At 45.4% G+C, this 23580-nt stretch overlaps 1 protein-coding gene across 1 annotated transcript in view; it reads left to right on the plus strand.

Annotated features, from left to right (window-relative positions):
* The window catches only part of B4GALNT4 (beta-1,4-N-acetyl-galactosaminyltransferase 4), an 834734-nt gene that overhangs the window by 561163 nt on the left and 249991 nt on the right, over nt 1–23580 (plus strand). The window contains exon 7 of the mRNA XM_069623923.1: nt 2142–2209. Within this exon, the coding sequence (XP_069480024.1) occupies nt 2142–2209 (68 nt within the window). The remainder of the gene's footprint in view (nt 1–2141; nt 2210–23580) is intronic.

Genomic DNA, 23580 nt, shown 5'->3' on the forward strand with positions numbered 1-23580 from the left:
AGAAACACCACCATTTCACTTTTTGATTGCTCCGCTCGAGGTGGGTGGTGTTCCTCTGTAAATCAAGTGCCAGAAGCTGAGAGTCGGCAGCAGTCGTACCCACCCGTCAAGAGTAAAATCTATGTGCCATTAGCGTGCACGTGAACTGAAAATCCATGTATACAGAAGAGATGTCAAATGGACTGAGACAGAAGTTAAACAGTGGTTGACATTTGAAATCCGGTGGAAATCAGCAAGACAGTTTAGCTTAGAATAGAGGGGGATGCCTACTGGGTTTGTCAAGTATTATGAAAGCCATTAGAGGCCAGTTTGGGCTATTCTGAATGGGAAAAGTTAATAAGGCTGAATTGGCAGATGTTCAATGATGTTGATTGGAGCTTATGAATTAAATTTTAGAGTGGCCACTTTGCCACCCCTAGTCGGTCTGAGGCAATGCAATAATGATGCCCGGCTAGATCATGTGACGCTGGTATTGGTATGGTAGGTCTCTGACTGAAAGATCTAGTTATAATGCCAAGCTGTTTTTCCAGCACCACCTAAGAGCGTGACCTAATTAAGTGCCCAATGGGCATACATCTACATTTCACAACATTTCCCCTCGTTTGTCCTTATGATGCAAGTGTAAGTTGTCGGATAGGAGGAGGTGGTTGGCAGCAAGCTGTGTACCCACCCTTAAATTCCTGGCCATTCTAGGAAAGCAATTTGTTTTATTTTAGCCTTGCACCCGTGGCTCAAGCCGCTGAAAATTTAAGAAGCAAATGTGATTGGCTTAGGTCCAGACGAAATATCGGAGGTGCCTTTTTTAAATCCTTTAAAACATGCTTGGAGACCCTACAGCTAGTGGGTGATAGATAAACAAAGTTGAGCGCATGATTGGGTTGCGAGTAGGATGTAATAGCAGCATTGACACACATGTTTTGGTAATTTTCTCAGAAGTTCTAGAGGGCTTGCATGACTCGAGATGTTTTTAGCTCATATATACATGCAGATGCGTTGCTAGGGAGTGTCTAGGAGGGCTATAGCCCCTGATCTTTTGGTTGTAGCCCTGGATAGAAGCTCAGGGGTTGTACCAAAATGCTAGCTAGACCCGAGTCCCGACAGTCCCGACATTAGCGTAGCCCCGGATCATTTCCAGACCTAGCAACACCCCTGCATTTCAGCAGCTCCCTCTGGGAGCTTGGGCTGCCAAAATGTTTGGTGTGAAGTGATGTCTCATAGCTGCTTGAATAGCTCTGGTAAGCTTCTAGTTGAATGTAATAATGAGGTGATAGGCCACGACGCAGTGGCTCGACCTTGTCGGTAATGATCCGCCACCCAATTTAAGGGCCAGAGCGCAGCGAGAGTCCCTTACGAGGGCGGCAGTGCCATTACCGAAAGGGTCTGCCCCCTGCTGAGGGTATATCGTCATTAGTGCCTGTGTAGTTATCTACACGGGTGCTAATGATGTTAATTTAAAAAAAAGTACCTTTGAAGAGCGGCCGACACTGCCCAGTGCTAATGGACAGGAAGTCAATTTTCAATGTTGAAGACGTTGGACGTCATCAACATTGATAACAGGCTACCTGGATGACCGCACGGCGGGCCATGCTTCAAAAATAAGTTTCTTCATTTTTTTATTTGAAAAACACACACTCTTGGCACCCGCGGAGTAAGCTATGCAGCTGCTAAGAGATGGGGTGGGATGGGGAGCAGAGAAGGGGCGCTCGCTGCCCAGGCAGCTCGGAACGTGGGCTTTTACCATACTAAACAGCTCCACTTTCTGAGCCTGCTGATTGGCTGGCGCCACCCTGCAGGGTTCTAATGGTTATTGAGATTGTATGCGACAGGCCTTACTCTGCGGCAGTCCTTGTCTGTGCGGGATTTATGATTTGTGTGCAACGCTCTTTCAGTGTGATATGGTTTCATTGGGCTTACACATTTATCTCGATCTTTGTTTATGAATTGGAACTAACGCTGGATTGAAAGTGGATCTGCTTATATGTTGGTGTTTGATGGATTGGAATGGCTATTGTGTCTGGCTGGTGGGTATCACTGCATTGGAATAGCACTGCTTGCAATGCGAATGTTGCTTGACTGTGCGTAATGGTTTGCGAATCAGTGCATTGAGTCAGTTCTAAGGCACTGCGTTACTTCTCTTTCAGATGGGCTCAGAATGGACAGCACCGGGAGAGTTTACCAAGTTCAGCTCACAAACTTCAAGACCTATCCGGTAAGGGATGCTCCAAATGTACTCATGCACCCATCCGGTAAGGGCTGATCTAGTCCATCACATTGAGCCATTTCTGGGGCTGGATTTAGACCGTTCAGCATGTGAAGGTATGGCGATACCAGAGGTCTTACACATGAGCAGTATATTGGGATCATCCTAGCTTCTCTACTGCTGCCTCATTACACTAGGTGAAGGTGAAGGGGTGAGACTATATACACTAAGAACTAATGTTAACACTATATGAATCATCGGTATGGACTTCCTTATAGTGTATTAGTATCCGGGAATGAGAGTGTGACAGCCTCCCAGCCAATGAGGAGGCTCAGAACGGGGTCCTTACCGCAAAGGGAAGACCCCGCTCTTAGCCTCCTCAGAGCAAGAGGATGCCATCTTCCCTCACCGGGAACGAAGGTAAGGGACTCCACGCATCCCCAGCCCCTCTCCCACCCCTTTTTTCACATATTCGCTCCCTTCCCTAACCCAACCCTACTTACCTGCGCTGCTCTATCCCTCAATGGTGCTGTGACCAGTACTGTTCCCTACGCATGTCTGCCGCGTGATTAGTCACCATGGAAAGGAAGAAGTGACTACGTGTAGTCCCTTATCCCTGATCCATGGCGGCCAGTTTGTTCGTTATTTTCTCGAGTGGAGAAACAGTTTACACACCGTTTCTCAACTCGAGAAAAGATATTAGTACCCCAGTACAACGTACCGGGGTACTAATAGCAATAGAATCCTCAGAGGGGGAAATAGCGGGTGGGTAATGCCCCCGGTGCTATGTTAAAGCCCTTGCTGGTAATGCCTCCCTGCAAGGGTTCTGTTGCTTTAGTCTAGACCTGTAGGCCATATACTTAAAAAGGATGGATCTTTGGAAAATACAGAATAGAGCTACAAATGGTTCTTCACCAGAACTCTTATGCTAAGACATTTGGGCGGGAACAAAGAACAGAATGTTGCCAATATTTTTAAAGAAATGTTATACTCACCAAGAAAGGAGCACAGCCCATTTCGAGAGAAATGGACTTGAACTTTGGTTTTTAGTGCAATGGAAGACAATGTTTACACATTGGCTTGCCGCCAACAAATGGGCGCAGATTGACGAGGAGTGACAGGGAGTGAATGAAATGTTAAAGCAGGGTGGGTAGCAGAAGAGGTTTCATTGCCATCGAGTCCTCAGAGCGCAGAAGTATTCTTCACATTAGTGCGCCTTATCGTCTTGCTATTGGGTGCTCGTAATGATGGCTTAAACCACGATTGATGTATATAACCCTGCGTGAAGCGTGCTGATTCAATGATCTTCTTTTCATTGGACTAGGACAATTACATGATCTCTAATGTTTAAAAGGTTATGCAAGCTGTGCTATTGCGATGCAAAATGGTGTATCTTAAGTAAACTAATTGGTAGTATGGTCGATGTAATGATGATTGAAGTTAACAATGACAATATGCTGATTTTTGTATTATAATGGAAAACTCAGAATAAACTATTTTACTACTACTAAAGGAAAAATGTATAAATATGCTGTCTGGGGAGGAAGGTGGAAAGAGGAAGTCCCTTAGGGACATTTAAGCACCTCTGGAAGACGCTGCAGTGGAAGGGATGAGTTTTCTGTTGAGGGTTGACTGATACAAAACATTTGCTAAGCTCAAATGAGAGGAGCGGTAAATGCATGGAGTTGTCTTCTAGCAGGAGTGGTGGGACAAGCAAGTCATTAACCAATTTCATATCGACAAGCAAAATACAGAGAGGAACTATCAAATGTATTGGGGTAAACAATTAGAGAGAAACTAAACAAAGCCGACACTGTTATAGTCAGCAAGGGAATGGAAGACATGATTTACTGGCCAGTGGTTATCTCCGATCATTTTCACTTCCTGCCCAAAGAGACACAGATGCATACAACATTCAGTAGAGGACCCACCCTTCCCCCACGCACTCTTGCACCTAGAGACTCACCCACATACACCCCGACCTGCACACGCAAGCTTTCAGACACACACATACACACACACCTACAGATTTACACATACAGTGCCTACACTAAAGTTCAAATTCACACACACCCACACGCGCACCCCAAAGACAAAGGGGCTCATTATGAGTTTGGTGGTCTTGAAATAAGGTGCCGGTAACAACGTGTACCGCAATCTTTCCGGACCGGCAAAATCCATGTCTACCTGTAGGGTCTGTGATCTACTGGCAGGCCGGACCTGTCAGTAGATCAGGCCCCTCACCGGTATTACCAGTGCCTGTGATTGCTGCATCCCCATCCCATGGAGTCTATGGGACTACCTGGAAATGGGGAATTACTGGCGTCTCTGCCACACGTAATATCCTGGTAATAACGGGATATGGGGCAGCAGACCGGTATAGTAGTCCCCCGGTATCCCACCGGAAATTACCAGCGGTCAGCCCTACAGATAAAAATAATGCCCCCCCACAAAAAGATATGTAGAATCTTGAGCCCCTGCTTCCACCCACACAGCTCCATGGACATGTTTGGACCAGTAGTGCATGTAGTACCACAGGAGGAAACTACAATTTTAACTGCCTGATTGGAAGAAGTAAACCTGTATCTTTTAATGTGCATGAATAACTAGGTGCAAACAAACAAATATTACAAAAACATTTCAGTTTTTCAGTTAAAACATATTTTTACTCGCTTATCAAATACTCTCATTGGAAATTAGACTTACATTTTTACTCCCTAAAAAATAATTTTACCCCCAACTTTGTAAAATAGGGAGTAAAAGACTCCCACTTCAAAATCTTTTCTGGTGCACTGCCGGCAGTATACCGTGGGATTTGCAATAAGCCCAAAAATCTCAGTCTTCAGCAGCAGGACTTGTAGGCACAACTAGACGTGCAAAGTAACACCATATGACTTTCTGAAAGATGTTAGCATTGGCATAATGCAGGTACTAACCGCATTTGCCATTCATTTGAGGACGTGGTTATGGAGTGTATCGTACTACTGTGAAGAATGAGGTTCCTAACTTTCATGTATGCGTGCAAAGAAACTTTGTAGAACTAACTCTGTGAAACACACAGCCTTACACACATGTAGGTGGGTGCAGGTGAGGGGGTATCTCCCAGGTCCTGAAGCTAGGGGAATAGAACTCAGCCCAAGTTAGGAAACCGGGTTACTTGGTTCTAGAACTACTCAGCCACCAATATGTCTCCTTCACACAGGAAGGCACATGCCTTAGGCACCCCAGTGCATTTGCACTGGGTTTCTGGGATTTTTTTCAGTCGCAAGTGCAACCGCGGATGGTACAGATTCAGGTTGATCTTGTAGGATCACCTCTGCCAGGGGCTACATTCGTACTAGCAACAACATTGATGTTTAAATGATGATGTGCTGAGACTTATTCACATCTGCTCTGATAAAGGCGGCCAAAACGAATGCATTGGTGATTAGGACAACCAGCAACGCATGCATCGCCAAGTCCAAGGCTCCAGCTACCCTCTCTAGCCGCTCCATGTTCATTAACAAGTGTGGCATATGTTGCTGACCAGAGTAACAAGTCAAGAACTCCTGGCTGTCCTGTGTTGAAGGAGGTAAAATGTAATCCTTTGAAAAACTGACTGCGAGTTGTGGAGGAGGTTGTTTTTATACCTATTTAGAAAGTGTCAAGTGACCTTTCTTTCCAAGGTCTTATTTGGGAAAAGGAGATTGTAAATGAGACAATAGGCAAGCTCTTTGTGGTCTGCTGTTGGTTTCTTCAGCAATGGAATTATTGTAAAATTTTTGAGTTCCTTGGGAACTATGTCTTTCTGGAGGAAATAAGTCATTATCTCCATATTATCAGGTGCTAGCTGAGAATGGTTCAACCAGGAGGTTGGGTAGTTTCATTGTTCTTCTCTCTGGTTTACTAGGCGGAAGTGCCACATTTGAGATGCAAGTCAAGGCTGCCTTTGTCTTTGGCAGACTTTCAGGTGGTTTGGAATGATGATGCGAAGCTCTTCTATTTTAGACTCAAGGAATGGTAACATTTCGCTTATGGCCTGAATGGTGGCATGATGTTGGTTCTCGGTTGCTTTTGGATCTGTTGCCTCAATGGAAGATTTCGCAAGGTTGGCTAGTTTGGTATGCCCCCCAGCCAGTCCCAACAGCAGAGTGGCCTTTTTCCACCCAGAGCTACCGTATACCATCTCTGCTGATGGGATTGGAACAAAGGTTTGTGAGGTTTCTCCAAAGTTTTCTACCAACAGCATTCCAGGTTAAAACTGTGTCGTTTCATATTCACGAGGCCCATCCAGGTTGTAAAATGCACAATGACTTTTGCCGTAAAATTTGGTTTTGTTAGGTGGATCCGGTTATCCCATTGTGTGTTCTTGTAAAGTGCCCATTTGTAGTCTTTGGCCTGGAGCTTCCTTTGCCAGGAATGGTCAGAGGAGCACTGGGAAGGATTCACTTAAAATGAACTGGTAGCTTTCTTCAGATCTCTGTGCCACGTTTAGTCCACATGGCCTGGTTCTTTGGTACATGGATGGGTGGTGCCATCGCTAATGCTCAGTTTTAATCAGTGGATTGTGTGACCAAGACTGGGGTTGGATTGCACCATTGGTGGCGCACCCATAATGGGCGATGAGGAGTCAAGAAAAGCAAGCCAGTACAGTGAAAACATTGAGCGTTCCCTCAGCGGCAGCAAGCAGCAGAGGAGGAACTCTTGGGGTGGCTTTCTACTGTCGGAAAAAGTGGTGTCCCTTTTTCAGCATCCCAGTCATGCATGCCCAGTGGGCATTGCAAGGCCAGGGGTTATTGTAAGGCTGGGGGTTTTGCTTCCTAAAGCTGCAGTACTGCTGAGCCAAATGTGTTTGAGGGGTACTCCTGCGCCTCACCATGATTTAACTTGCCCTAGAGAGGTGAGATGATAGTGCTCCAGCTCCACTGCATATGTAAGTAACCAGGAAGGGAGAGGTGTTCGATTGCCTCCTCTCCCTGCATCCTGTCTGTTGGGTGCTTGGAAGTTGGAGGGCTATCTTGGTAGAATTTGTGGCAGTGTCTGTAGTACAGAGCTGGGACAGGTAAGACAGCTACACTTATCTATGTAGGGAGAAGAGATTGACCACTATGACATCCTACCAATCGGATTGTAGTATTTGAAATCCACAATACATGTTACTAACCCTCACCTACCAAACTGTGATGTGACAACAGTTTTGTACTCATTTTCATTTTTTGTATTCTTTTGTTACAAGCCAAACGAGGCTTGCATGTGATCATTCGTTTCAAACCATGCATTCTTTACTATGAATTCTATATTCTATATGTATGTCTTAATAAACAAAAATGTCTATCCTCTCCCATTTTTTGTGACTTTTGATAGCTAGCATTTACAAACTAGCTTCCTGCCTTGAAAACCTACCGCAGCCTAAACGGTGTAATAGGGGTAGTTTATGACTTTCTCTTCTCCCTGTAATTGACGCCTTTTTGAGTCAAGCCCCTCTTCAACAAAAAAGAAGGCAACTAGCCCCCTTTTTTCCTATTGTGTATCTATGTATGCAGCAATGCAAAGATTTGTGTCTGTGTAAGTGTGTGTGTGAATGAGAGTGCATGTAGTATGTAAGAGTGCCCATGTGAATGAGATAGCAGTTTGTATGTTGTTTGGGTGGGCTTACAAATTATTAGAAAGCAGCGTGTATTTGTGCATGAGATCTCAGTCTGTATGTTTGTATGGGTGCACTTGTGAATGTGTAAAAATGGGTGTGCATGTGGGATGGGGAGCAATTATCATGTTTTCTTACAGTGACCTATCTTTTTTACTGGCAGCATGGGCAAATCCAACATGAGCATTCTTACTTGGGAGGTTGGGGGGCTACATTGCGGCAGGCAGCACGAACATGTTTTCTGACAGCGTGGCCCTATCATCTCTACTGTCATTATGGGCAAACCCAACATGAGTATTCTTATTTGGGGTGAGGGAGGCTACATTGGTGCAGGAAGCATGGACCTGTTTTCTTACTATGTGGTCCTATCATTTATACTGTCATTATGGACAAAACCAACATGATGAGTGTTCTTATGCTTGGCAGGAGAGGCTACGTTGGTGCAGGCAGCATGTACATTCTATAGGCACAACATTTTTACTGGAATTATGGGAAAGCTATGGGGGGCTACACTGGTGCATTCCAGTATGGACATGTCTTCTTATAGTGGCACAGCGTTGTTATTGGAATTATGGGCAAAGACAACATGATTAGGCTAACTTGGCCTATATTGGTGAAGCCATTATGCACATGTTCTTTCCAGTGGCATGCAATTTTTTATTGGCATTGTGTACAAAGAAAATATCAGTATGTTCTTATGTAGGGATACTGAAAAATGTTTGTATGCTGGCAGAATACTGGCATATATTGTGGGCAGTGATCCTGACAATGTGTTGGAAAATGCTCCTGCGTACTGTTGGTGATTGGACATCTCTTCGATTTTTTTCATGTGTTACCCCAACAAAAGATTGTCAACTATATGTGGCCTTTTACCCAATTATGGACAGAAAGTGTGCTGTCAAATGCACCAATTTTAAACCCATTTAAAAAAAAAGGTTCACAGAGAAGGGGGAACCCTCCCCCGGATTCATACTTGATTGCTTGGTGCTCATGCGCATTCATAGGAAATATTCATGACCCTCTTATTAATAAATTCACTAGCCACTACTTGGTATATGTCCATATCTGTGTGTCTGATTGTTCCCTACTACGGCGGCTTACCTGTTATGTGGTATGTCAACACAGACATTAATGATTCTCAATCGGCATTGGGTAAATATGACGAGATTGGCTAGGCATTTTCGCTAATGTACCATTGTATCATGTTGCATTTGTGTTTATATGGCAGAAACCTTAGTACGGCGGCGGCACACACTCCTCCTCCTGCTGCTTCCTCCTGGTGTCCTACCTAGTGTCCTTGCTACGCTTGGGCCTTTAACTCGGGATCAGGGCCAATACCACCTGATCGATCGGGTAGTAACACTTGAATATTTCAACACATCTCCATATAATCAGTACGAAAAAAAATCCCCCAGCATAGAGAATTAAAAACAAACACAATTTACTGCACCTGGATACAATTCTACAAAGATCTTTTATATCTTTTAAAAGCAACTTTTAGAAATGTGCATACATCGGATACAAAATCAATATTGTTAAGGTTCATTAATAAACTCATTGCTCCCCTAAAATGCCTCTTAAGTCATTGCCTAAGATGGCGCAAGATTGTAGAAAACAACAAAAAATGGAGTAAGTCTTGATCAAGACCGAGTCCCCACGCGCCATATCATTCTTGCCAATCGGTAACACGTACACGTGAATCATAAGAAATATCCTTCTGTGCTAAGATCTGAAAGTGCCTGTAAGATTTTTGACAGGTAAACTCTGATGTGATGTTGCAAAAAATGTAACTGAAGGTAAACTGCAGATTCGCTTCAACATGGCGACGTGTTATAACAGCGCCACCCTATCTTTTAGAGCACGCTTGAGTGGCGCAATATTATAAACCCCGGGCAGAGTCAATGCCCCATTTCTTTGCCAGGGCTGCACCACATTTAGATCAGGAATACTTGTTCTGCACTGACGAGGGGACTATATTTTTTTTTTAACACATGCATGTATTTGCTTTACAGTGTACAGTCGCAGATACCTAGCATTGCAACATTAGTATACCGTATACGTGACAATGGTAATAGACCGGAGTGGTGCAATATTGGTAACATTAGACGACATTCAGTAAAGTACGAAAAACCAGGGCCTGAAAATAAGCTTCGATGTGATAAGCAAGCAATGGCAGTACAAAGGGCAATGATCCACGATCATGGGTGTCAGTTAAGGCTGAGAGGGGGCAATACCACTAGGTTTGTTCAACAATTAGATTTTTAAAAAGCCCAAATGTCCTTGGTTTTAGAAGTACCAGGTATTGTGGATATATGCACCGCCTCAGAATAGTTGGCCCACGTGTTATCAGAGTGCCATCTGTCAGTCGATGGTGGTGTTCTGCGGGTCCAGTTTGGAGTATACAGTGCTTTGCCAATAGGCAACACAGGTTAACGAATCTACGCCGAAGGAGTTTCCGATCAAGGAGCAAGCCAAACAGACACAGCTAAGAAGTAGGCTTGAGTGCGCTCCATACCATTGCTGAGAGCGTGTCACATACTCCCTCCAGAAGGAGTGCAAGGCAGGGCAAGACCAGAGCATGCGTGTGTAGCCGGCCGCCTCTGCGTCGCTCCTCGGGCAATGACCACTTGTACTTGCATCTATGCGTTTCATTCTCGCAGGTGTGTAGCGTAGCCTTTGTAGCACTTTGAGTTGTGAAATCTGAAATCGGGGAATTGAGGGAGACCGTGCCTGTCAATGCACATATAACGTGCCAGCTATCGTCTTTATTGCTGACAGCCAAATCAACTTCTCGCGAAGAGAACTCCTGGTTGTTGGTGTGGTTTCCTGGAGTAAAGTGTAATAATGTGATACTATGTGACTGCATCCCTGTGAGTGGATAATACAGCTGGGTATAGGGTCCTCCGCCGGCTCATTGAGTAAATTGGGCCATTTTGCCCAGAATGCTGCTTGCATTCTGTAATAGTGCAATCTAAATATTGGTGTTAGAGTGCGAGCTGAGGCTAACGCCTGTAGTGTTATAAATGCCCCATCGGCCGGCGTACAAGTCGCCTAGTACATCACCTTGCCAACTAACCTGTGTAGCCCTGTCCATGGTGCGAGGGATGCCGGGGCGAGTGCCACAGCGGTAGATGCTTGCCATATGGCGCTGCAGAGCCAGTCAGCCCGTGTATTTTCCGGCAGGCTAACAATGTGTACTGGAGTGGGTCGAATTTACAGGAGTCCTGGTACGTGTGTGAGAGGAGATGTTGCATGTGGCCGCCGTCACACGCTCATTTTTTGTGTGTGAAGTGGTGGTTAAGTGGGCTTGAACCAGTATGATGAATAGTGTCCCTGAGTCGCAATCCAATACATATCAAAAGTCTGGCGTCTTGAACCACCCATCTGCGTCCAGCTTGGTGAAATAGCTCAATTTCTTCCTCACAGTGCTGGAGTACCAGAGGAACGGAGATGGAGTATTATATAGGGAGCAAAAGTACCATTTACTAGGTCACATAGGGATTTTTGAAATGAGTAGAGCATCTTGGGTACTATGACCACCTTTATTAAAGCTATTCTCCTTGAGGACGGATAGAGGCATAAGCTTCCACTTTTTCACTCTGTTGGTTAACCATTTACTGTTTGAGTTGTAGTTATCCTGGAACAGCGTACGGTGGCTTCTGCTCACCCAGAGACCCGGATATTTAATACGGGACATGGACCACTGTAAAACATTCATCTTGGGCTCGGAGGTCGTAACATCTGTGAGTGGGGATACTTCAGATTTGGATTGATTGATCAGGAGTCCTGAGTAGGAGCCGTACCGAACAATCTCGTCAAGCACAGGGTTTAAATTGGCCCATGGATCCCTAATGTACATTGTCAGCATACAAAGATATGATCTCTTCTGCCCCCCAATACGCACCCCTCTGTGAGTGTTTCGTCCTGATCAAGTCCACCAAACGCTATACGACCATAGCGAAAAGCAACTGAGACAAGGAGCAGCCTTACCTTGTGCCTCTTGCAGGGTGTATGGGCTTGGACAGTTGCCTGTTAGTGCACACCCTAGCACTAGGGAGAGTGTACATCAGTTGGACACCCTGGACAAAATAGGGCTCAAAGACGCATTTCCGAAGAATAGTAAAAAGAAAGCGCCAGGACACCATGTCAAAGGCTTTTTGCGCATCTAGAGACACTGCAACAGCCTGAGTGGAGGCGTTCATTTGTGCCATAGCATTGAACAGGTGGCGGGCATTCAAAGTTTTGGGGTGGCTGGGGATAAAGCCTGCCTGGCCCTGCTGTTTCATGTGCCTCATAGAGGGTAAAAGATGGTTGAGGAGCACTTTTGCATAGATTTTAATGTCTGTATTGATGAGCGAGAGGGCACTGGAAAGCCCCAGTGCTAGCGGAACAGGCAGGCCCGGAAACCCCTCACCCAATGACAGAAATAGTCAAAGTAAATAGCAAAGGCCTGTTATTAACAATCCATATAAAACAGTAACAGCAATAAGCACACAAGTCTCCAAAGCACTCCATCCTTGCAATTCAAAACATCAGGTTTGAACTACAAAACACGTCATAATAGAGATTACATCACACCCTTGGTTACAGCCCTGGTTACAAAAACCTACTGGATTGAGGGATTGGTTAGGGGAGTTGTCTAAATATAGTTTGTATATGGGTTAGTCTTTTCATTGGACATAACGATCTGATGACCAAACCTTGGACCACCCCTAAATTGATAAAAGTAAAAAAGACATCATTTTAGCTACAGGTAATTGGCTAATGCAACATTTACAAGGCAGCATCATTTGAGAGCTTGGATTGGTTGGCATCTATCTTACCAACCTTGAACACTTGGCTGGCCATCAGCACATGAGCAAAAATAGAGGTAGGGGGAGTAATATCAAGGAAGTGAATCTTCCAATTAAATAAGAAATCATGCCGATTTCCTAAGCTACAGGCCAGGGCCTTTAGCTTTGAACTTTGCCTTGTTTGTCACTCTTATTCTGAGAATCATTAGGGAGTCGAGAAGGTGCCTGGATGTGTCTGGAGTTAATGAATGGACACTCTCCCAATTATAGGTCACGTGGGAGGAGACCACATTTTGACTTATTTTGTCCCGCTATTACCATGAATTTAACTCATACTAATATGGGTGTTGTTACCCTCTTCGGCCATTGGAGACTTGGTAGAGCTATTCTTCATGCAGTATTATGCTTTTGATTAGCTGGCACCTGGCATTCAAAGGCTGCCTGTTCTTTACTTAATCTAAGAGAAATATTTCTTACTCTTGGGAATTATTGTCTTCTGTTCTTCTTTGGAGCTTTCCAAACCTCCTTTGTCGTCAGTAACCTTGAAGTGGGCCGCATAGGCATTGTCTGGCCTGAAAATATCTTTATTTTAGCTAATTCAGCATGTTGAATCTCTCTGCAGCGTCGAGGCTTCTCATTTACTCTAACGCGAACGCCGCTCCGCCATCCATTTTATTCAAGATGGCCACTCGCTACTGTTGCCTTTCTATGTTTAGCAAGCTATATGTGCATATCATTTGCATTGCATTTCAGCATTTACATTATGTTCCTCATGTCTATATGGTGCAGGTAATATTCTTCATGTCTAAATGCACATTTGACCTAATGTCCATGTTTCTTCATGGTGCGTGCCGATTTACTTCATGTCTATTGTTTCTTCGTGTGTCAGTTTGTCATTGATGTCACTTGCCCTCACCATCCTCAGTTACAGCATGTTCTTGAGTTTGCAGATTTATCGCTTCTTCTGTTGTTCCAAGGATAAGGTCAGTAGGGTTGTCTTGGTGAATAGCATTTCTCATACTTGCAGTGTAGAGGAGGGGAGGGGCCGACACCCTGATTGATGCATTCATCTGCCTCTCGACAGTATGAGCCACTCTCCTCTGGAGACTTGTCAGGTTTAAGCATTAATGTGATGGTAGCTTCCCATACAGTAGGGGGAAGTTCCGAAGCTAACATGGCCTCTGCCCACACTGATTGCAGGTGTGGTACCTACAGATCATTGTAGAACTTGTACAATTCCACGCGAGACTGTCCGTCCCAGGCGCCTTGCCAGAGGGTAGCTCACTGATGAGGATATCGTCAGTGGTGAATGGTAGTTCCAAAAGATCTCTCATGGCATCTGATATCTCTGTGATCGGCAAACTATCCTTAAGCGCCTCCATCTCAGGCACAGTTTTGCAGTCTTGCGCCTGATATGACAGAGTAGAAATCATGGAACACCTCATTGATGCCCACCTGCCAGATCAATTCCCCTTTAAGATTATGTATGAGTGGTATAGACGAGCCACACGACTCGGTTCTCAGAATCCAAACCAGATGCTTACCGGGAGCGGTTACCCTCTCATAGCGATGGGCTGCTGCAGGTCTGGCAAAGTACTTGATTTTTTTGTCTGCATGTTCATGGAAGCGATCCAGTAGCAGCTTGATATCGCCCAGTGTGGTACTGGACGGGCTGCTTGAATAAAGCGTTTGTAATGTATGGAGCTCGGTTTCAGCGGCCCTAATATCTTTCCGGATGGTCTTCATTATCCCCAGTTCAGTGGATATAGCAATGCCTCTGATATAGGCTTTAAATGCTTTCCAGAGAGTGCTCATGGAAGCAACCTTCCCCTGATTTTGTCTGAAATATAGTTGTATATTATATTGTCACATACAATAGCACGGAAAAGGAAGTCCTCAAGTGTCTGGGGTTTAAATTTCCAGTGGCTGAGAGGCTGCATCATTTGCGCAATGGACATTGTGAGGACCAATGACGAGTGACCTGAGTATGTGCGGGAAGGATCACTATTGTCTTAACCTTGCATAAAATCGAAGAGGAGAGCAGACATAAGTCGATTCTGGATTACATATTGTGTACAGATGAACAGTACGAGTATGCGCAAGATGCAGGGTTCTCCACCCATCAAACTGCCCCAGTGTGCGTCAAGGATGGATTGTGCAGCCTTTGTCATGGTCCTAGTGGAGGTACCAGTATGATCACATGTGAGATTGAGAATGGTGTTCATGTCCCCACCCCATGTAATCGGGATCTCAGGGTATGAATGGCATAGTGCTGTCAAGTTGTCAAAGAACACTTGATCGTCAATGTTAGGACCATCAGAGTTTACGAGCAACAACTTTCTGTGCAGGAGTACACTCCTCGCACCACCTGACTCGCTAGATGGCCTCTGCCCCTCTCATCCTCACCACCCAGTACAGCAATACCACTCCTCTGTGCCCCTCTGTCCTACCCCCGCTGTACATCTGTTCTGCTACCTTTGAAAAGCGCTCTGTTATGCATCTGTGCTGGTGTCCACCTCTGTAAAGTGCTCCATTATGTATCGGTATTGGTGTATACCTCTGTAAAGTGCCCGATTGCTTCTCAAAGCTAGGCCTGTGCTCAATAAATACCATACTAATAATAATAATAATACATGTACAATCACGTAGCAGCCCTGAGAGTCCACCTGTGTGCTGATGTGTGTGAACTGTAAAGGCTTGTGGATAATGGTCATGACCTCACTGGCTTGCGTCGAGTAAGATGTGTAACATCCATGGTTTCCCCAGGACCAAGCAAATGTAGCATTAAACAACGACATGCGTTTCTTGCAGAAACATAAAATTGGCCTTGTGCCTGTCTACGTAAGCAAAGAGTTTCCTAGCCTTCATCGGGTTGCCCAGGCACCTCACATTGAAACTCAGTAGTGTGACCTCAGGGTGCATCGTTGCTTATCATTACAGTACATTGTGAAAATCGAGATGTGTGTGGTCTTCGGACCAGAATCAAGGAAACTACCCTGGGGAAAAACTAGCTAAGCAGTTTGAACATTCCCTCCCTTTACCCCATCCACTGTCTCTCCCTCACCGCCAACTCAAACTCAGCACATTCCACCCATAAGACCTCAAACAGAACTACAAAACAATTAACAAACCAGCAGTCATGCATTGGGATAGCTTGTGGTGCTCCAGCCGAACGTCCACGCCTGTTGCACATAGAGGATCGGACAAATATAGGAGACCAAGATGGTGCCCGGCAGGGGTGAATTGTAGAGAGATGGTAGAGAAGCCAAAACCAGATGTCTGACACTTAAGGTAGAATTTAAGCTTCACTTCAGCTTACTTAATGGCATCCATGACCATGCAGACGCAGCCATAATCCATAGCGTTGAGAGAGAGGATATTAGCCTCAATAAAATTGATGGCTTCCGGTAGAGTAAAGAAAAATGTTTTACCCTTATGTTGGAACCGTAGCTTAGGTGGAAAGACACCAGTAAACGTTTTCTGCACAGCTGTCGAGAAGTCTGGGTACATGTAGATCCTATTTGCTTCACATCTCATCTCGCCATTCTCATGGGCTTGATGCAGAATCCTGTCGGTGATTTTTTCTGCTTCTTTATCCAGTTTGTAATAATACTAGCAGTGATATTGTCCAATTTAGTATTGAATGAGGCAAAGCCAGTTTTCATGCTATCAAGGAGAAGCTACACTGTAGGTGTCTCGGGTTCTCTCTATTGAGAGCCTTTGGTGCTTGTTTTGTGTATGCATCAATTTTCCCCTGTTTCTTGCCGCCGCTACTCCCTTTAGTAATGCCGTTGCCTTAGCAGTTTAGGAGAGACAGGTAATGCTAATTGACCAGGAGTGACTCTAAGGTCTCACCGCTGCAGAGGTGTGGGGAAGTGGGATTTGCACTGTATCGCAGGCACAGGGTGATATTCAGCCACCGTTCCTCTAAAGGATATTTGCAGGGGAACTCGCCAATGGCGTTCATCCACAATCCCCACACTGCTGATGGCCAGGCCACCGCAGAGGCACCGGAGGAAGAGAGCCGGACAGCAGCAACGTGGTTTCCCCAAATGTAGAGGCCCAGGAACGTAGGCCTTGCCTCAGTGCCCCAGGCCCAGGATGATGAAGGCCTTGCGGGTCTAGTTTAACCCACCCAGAGGCCACAAGGGGCTGCCAATATGCTCAACTCCAGTTGCCACTCCTAAATCGGATATCCTTGAGAAATTCACTGCCACGACCCGCCCAACGGCCATGCACCATCAAGAGGCAGGCCACCGCTGGGGCGTGAGCGGGCGACAACAATGCAGTGCCAGGTGCCAAGTATAGAGAACAAGGACGAGGGAACCGAGCCGTCAGTCTGACGAGAGGAAGAGTGGGCATGGACACCTGGGTCTTAGGCAAATGGGAGTCCTCAGGGCAGCAACGCCAGCAGAGACCAGACGACACAACGACCTGCTCTGTTTGCTGCGTCCTGGTGATGAAGCTTGCCGCAGACGGGGATCTGGAGCACTGCAGGCGTCTGAGAGCCAAAGAAGTGCAGCAGGAGAGGACACAATGGTGCAGCCAGAACGAGGGGGGCAGAGCTTAGTTGGAACACAGCCATCCTGAAGGCTGCTGCGCATTGCCCCCCTCAACCCCGACTAGGAGACTATTTATGCTACTGCATTGATCATGTTTGGGTTGTTCTAATTGTCTGATATTTGCTTTTACAAATGGCTCCAGAAACTTGCGTTCGGCTATAATTGCAATGCTGTGCACCCACAATTCCAGCCTTAAGGAGTCTCCCAGGGTGCTAGGAGAAAGGCCAGTTACCTTCCTTGAAAACTGGTTTTGGGTGGACTCCAGACTCAAACAATTGGCGCAGCCTCAGATTGTGCTGCCATGTAGTACAAACAAATGTACTTTTGATTCCATCACCTTTTAGACATTTATCCAGACTTTTGCAACCAAATCTGTGATTACATTTTAGTAATCCCCTAACCCTTGCTTGGGCCCTCTTTACCATTCTAATATGGGGGGGGGGGCGTCGGCCTTTCCTGAAGGACAGAAGACCTATGTAGTTGTACGAATCTTGGTTGACAATTTTAACATTATTAACCCTCCAAACATAATCTGATTTATCCTTTCCAAAGGCCACGTTCTTAGTCTGTGTTTGGGACGGGCGTATTTCACTCTTGTGAATGTGGACACCAATATAAAACCGCTCTACCCCTCCCAGTAAGGCGCGCATACACCCTAATAACACAAAATGGCAACAGGGTCTCGCGCCGCAAGCGCATACAATACCAATCTACAAGACGCCCCCTAGATACCCACTCACGGACAACTGTAGACTGGCACGCTTTTACATTCACAGATACAGTGGCACACAGATAGGACACACACACCACTCCCTCCCCCTCCGCTTGGGTAGACCCGACACACACATACAGCGCTGCATCCTCCTCTTTTCCAGCATTAGTCACACAACTGCCCCGAAACATTCACTCATGCACGCATTGATGTAGTTCTCTTAATCCCGCATTGTATGGATCACTTCAGACACACATGCACTAGAATAGGATGAGATCGCTTCTCTGCTCCACATGAATGGACCATATTCCGCTCCTCGTGCTCTGTGCTACTCCCAGATAGAGGAGCCCAGTAACAGAATAATTGTCCTCCATTTGGAATCCTTGCTGGTTGATCGGCCTCCAGCCCTGGCCTCTCCAGGTGTCCTTGATGTGGCCGGCTTTTGGGATAATAAGCAGCAGGTGCCGTATTGGCTCTAAGCCCTTAAAGCCCCTCCCTGTTCTTTTCCTTTACGTATGGTTAGTACTGCTCACACAGCTAGGGTTTCATTTCAACGGTTACCTGTAAAAACATGACCCAGATAGCATCAGCTGCCATGTTCTCACGCCGACCCCATGGAAGGTCACCTCAAACGTGTGCACGTGTTTCCTCTTCACGTAGAGGTTGGAAAAAACACGTCCACGTCCGTAAACAGACCTTGTACTTTTGGCAAAGCAGCCAGTCGCTTCGCCTGTCTTTGAATTGATTGTAATACAAGAAGTAATGCTAGGGGAGAAAATATTCCTTATAATTGTTCTTTTATAACGCGCCTAATACTAACGAGTGGTTTCTAAGCACGGGATTGGGATTTGAACCTGTTGCGCTGCGTTGTGTTGCTTCCAAGACAAGTTTGCTCCTGAGCTATTCTTCTTCCCCTTAGGACATTGGGGGTGGGGGGGGGGGGCGGTTCCCTCTACCACTGTGGCTGCTGGGCTCTCAGGCAAGCGTAAAGCACCTTCACAGATGTCGCCAGCCAGTGATTATCCTCTGGGGAAAGGGGTTGCATGTACGGATCATGTGGAGAAGCATGAGAGTAGCATTTAATACCAGGTGGGGGGCGAACAGATGTTTCTGCCCCCCCCCACCCAATAGCTGGGTAACAACTTTTGTTTGCTCTAACCCAGGGGTCTGCTACCGTTGGCTCTCCAGATGTTTTGGACTACAACTCCCATCAGTCCTAACCAGCATTATCAATGGTGAGGGAACATAGGATTTGTAGTCCAAAAATCTGGGGAGCTGCAGTTTTCAAACCCCTACTCTAGCCAGTGGTTCATTTCAGCCAGCAGCAGACAAAACTCTAGCTGTTATCAGTGGGATATGAGGGAGGCCTTTTTATGCCTCCAATTCCCACTTGTAGAGGAATGTGGTTTGCTTAAGTGAGCCTTACAGTTGTATAAATAGAAGACATATTCTCTGCAGAATCATGTAGCGTTTTTTGATAAACATTATTCCAAACTCACTTACAAACCGCAGTTGAAATAAACATTGTTTTTCAAAATGGAAACCAGCATCAGTTAATTTACCCAACTTATTTTTTTTAATTATGTATTTGGTTTATTATAAACCTTAGTACATGATATGGCATTTATAACTCACCTACACACAAGTGTTTCAAGGCGCCACGAGGCAAGGGGTGGGGAACGGAGGGAAGACAGACAACAAAGGGAAAGGGGAAAAGTGCAGGGTGGAAGGGGGAAGAGAAAGTGCAGTACATGGGATAAATAGAATAAATAAAACAATACGTAAAAAGCACGGCCAGCTGGTGGCAAGTGCAAGGGTAAGTGCAGACCTCAGGTGTCAAGTGCTAGTAGGGGCACTGTAGGGATAAAGAAAAGTCCCCAAGTGCGGGGGTTGCCAGGGAGGTAGTGCAGATGTGCAACTGGCGTGGGAGGGGACCTGGGCCTGAGATCAGAGGATAGCCAGGTGGCCAGTGCAGTTTCAGTTTCAGCCAGGAATTCAAAAGGGGAGAGGAGGAGAGAAAGCAGAAGCAAAGAGGAAGGTTTTGAGATGCTTCCAGAACCAGAGATGGTTCTCTTCAAGTTTCAGGGAGGCTGTTCCAGAGGGAGGCCCCAGCCGAAGAGAGAGATTTACCACCAACTTGTTGCTTGGAGAAGCGACTGACGGTGAGGGAATTGGAGGCGGATGAGCGAAGAGCTCAAGAAGGAAGATATTTAGGAAGAGAGAGTTGAAGGTATTGAGGCCACAGGCCTCAGAAGGCCTTGTGGTCAATGCAGGGGGTTTTGAACTTAATCCAGTGTTGAGATTTCACTCCTGGAGAGATACAATCCCTAGGTTTGAGGCCAAGGACAAGTCTTGCAGTCCTGTTCTTACCTTAAAAGAAGCATAACACACACATTAATACATAAATTCAGTAGTAACAAACACAAATATATATTTAAAAAACTGTTACATCACACCTCAAATATAACATTTCATATAGTTACAATCGCAATTTCACTAATTCTTTCCAAATAAAATAAGCTGCCGCGGTTACCATAAGAGATTCCCCAGAATATATCTGGCTCCAAAATTGATTGAACTTTACAAGTTCAAGGTCTATGTCAAAATCTGTCTCTCAAGCCATAACAACACTTGGAGTCTACCTGGACTCCAATTTATCCATGTCAAGACAGGTGAACACTATAGCATCCGTAGCGGCCTACCACTTTAAACTGCTACCCGCTGCCAGACCCTTCCTCCCTGAGCATAACTGCCTAGCCAGAGCCATAATTGGATCCTGCCTTGATTATTGCAACGCCCTCCTTGCCGGCACTTCTGCCAAAAACATTGAAACACTCCAGGTTGTCCAAAACAATGCGCTCAGGGCAGCCATTGGCATTCCCAATAGAGACCACATAACAGCTGCTTGGAAACAAGCCCACTGGCTCCCTATCAAAGACAGGGTCATCTTCAGAATCTTGGCCCATAAACACAAATGACTACACAATACAGCCTCCCCTGTATCTTTCTCGAAGAATCGCAAGACCACACACTGCTAAACCCACTAGGACCATGTACACTAACCGAATCGCGGTACCCAAGGTCCTGAGAACACGTGCCGGAGGCTCCAGCTTCCCCTTCATTGCCGCCTCCCACTGGGACTCTCTACCACCTCAGAGCAATAACTTCGCACCTACCCTTCCACAATGAGATCAAGACCCTGCTTTCCGTATGACCCTGCCATTCACCCCACATGATAGAACTCTCATTGTCCCTCTACTGTATCCACATTCAACTATTGTAACTAAGAAAGTATGTGACCGTCTGTCCTTAACTGCTACGCCTGTTGTAACCAGTAGCAATCCTGTACCATGCAACTAACACATTTCCTTTGACCAGCGCCTCGATGCCCCCGGGCTGCTAGTGCACTTTATAAATGTAATAAAGAAAGAAGGTCACTGACAAACGTTGAATAACTCCTTGCATAAAAATCGCAGACATAGGGCCTCATTACGAGTCCGGCGGTGACCGAGGCGGTAAAACCACCTGGTTACCGCCGGACTCGTATTACCATTCCGCCTCCATGATTCCCGGAATTACTGGGGCATTACAACCCCGGTTTCCCGGGAATCAGGAGGCGGAAAGGTGTTAATCCCCATCTCGTGATGCTGTCAGACCTGGCGGGAACATCACCTCCCGCCTGCAGGAGTCGGGATCAGGCGGTCGGGAAACAACGGTGGCGGCGGGTTTACCGCCACCGTATTTCCGGACCACCTGATTTGTAATGAGGCCCATAGACAATTAACTTGTATCTGGAGGTCTCAATCCCCTTATCACACAATCTGCATTTCCTTAGTTCATACGGGATGTTAGATTAGGCTCCCGTTGTAAACCTCATTCCATTATAAAGTTCCTTAAAGAACTATTATAAGCTTTTATAATATAACTAAATGGATTCGGGAAAGGGAAACTTTGCCTCGAGCACTGAGAAAATTTGATTTTTTGCATACGTTTGCTTACCAAGTAACCTCTGTCCCAAAGCAAGGCCTTTTTTTCTCATTAATACGAGGGATATACCCACGTCAAAAGGAAGTTCAATTTTAAAATCAACCATAGCAGGAAAACGTTCAACCTAATTCTGAAACTTCTTAAGTGGCAGTAAAATCCACCAACCATTTAGGCATTTGAGCAAATGGACTAAACAATACCATTGCCATCGTCTGCCATGATTTTTAAATATAAAGTGCTACGTAGAATGTTCCAGTGGGTCAATAAGGAGGTAAGACCTAATTCGCAACAAATAGCTTTGATAGGCACACTCCTAAGAAGACTCAGGTTGCACATCCACATTTATTCAGCCCAGGGTAGTGAACGGAAGATAGCACAGGGGTAACATGCTGGTCTTGGAAGCAAGACCATGCAGAGCAACAGAGGTTTGAATCCTGGATCCGCACTTAGAAACGAAACTCGGGTATGGTGTTACAAAAAACGATTAAATAATCAATCCACCCCTTTTTCTTCCAATGCCCCCAGGCCGTATATAATACCAAGAATAACACTGACTTTAAATATTTGTGTAAACCCTTCCACCGAATAACCACCAGGTGAGGTAATAAATGATTTCATTAGACGTATTTTCTTCAAGATTTTAGGTTCAATGTTGACTTTCAACATATTGCCATTCAATCAGGAGCCAGTCAACACACCTAAATAAGTATGTTCATCCACCACTTCTATAGGAGTGCCATTAATTTTCCATACCAATATACAAGATCTTTTTGGGCCTTGGTTTAGTGTTTTTGTTGGAATACAACTTGTGGTTACATCAACAAACAATGACCAAGAGCAGGTGATATTATCACAGGTGTATATAACTCGGGGGCGTCATTCAAGACATCTTGAGTTGGCCAATTTCAAGTGTGATATGATCAGGTAGTCCTGCTTTTAGCCACCCATCACTTTGCATCATTGTACTTATAAACCTGAGTTTATAGTTGGACAGTAAAACTACAAGAACCGAACAAGGCTACAGGATGTGAGCCAAATACCCAGAACTTGCCAAATATCCCAGTGCTCGGAAGGATAGCTCAGGGGCAACTTGTTTGTCTTGCAAAGTAGACAATGCAGAGTGCCGCATGTTCGAATACAGGTCACATGTTTACAGGCTGGTCTCTGTCACGAAGCACAATATAAAAACATAATTTTAATTTTACTGGAGAGTTTTTCGTGCGTATGTTTGATGAGATTACTGTGGGTTAGTCCTTATTTTACCTTCCTTTAGACTATTGGGATATTTATAAAACGAGGGGACACATTCTCCCCCCCGCCCCTTTACCTGTGTCATTAATTGTTTGGAGCAGATCTCCCTTTCCTGTGATGCTGCTTCTGGGTGCACATTTGGGATTGAGCTTCAACCCCCAACATGGAAATCTAGAAGTTGCCATGCATGAACAGAGAACTACTTTAACTCTTGCCAGCCTACGATGCAGACAACATCGCATGTTGGTGCAGAATTAAAGATGCAACGTGGATTGTTTTTAGTTTTGCACCAACGGTGCTATTTGTCCCCCTTCCTTTCTCTTAGGGGATTCATTTATAGAATAGGTCAAATGTACTCGCTGATTGAATTGTTTACATACTGAAAGAGAGAGTGAATTATTTACGTACACAGTGACCCAGAGAGATGTATTGCTGGTATGCGGACTGAATAC

The sequence above is a fragment of the Ambystoma mexicanum genome, chromosome 11 (assembly GCF_040938575.1).
Source record: "Ambystoma mexicanum isolate Mex_15411 chromosome 11, UKY_AmexF1_1, whole genome shotgun sequence".
Classification (NCBI taxonomy): Eukaryota; Metazoa; Chordata; class Amphibia; order Caudata; family Ambystomatidae; genus Ambystoma; species Ambystoma mexicanum.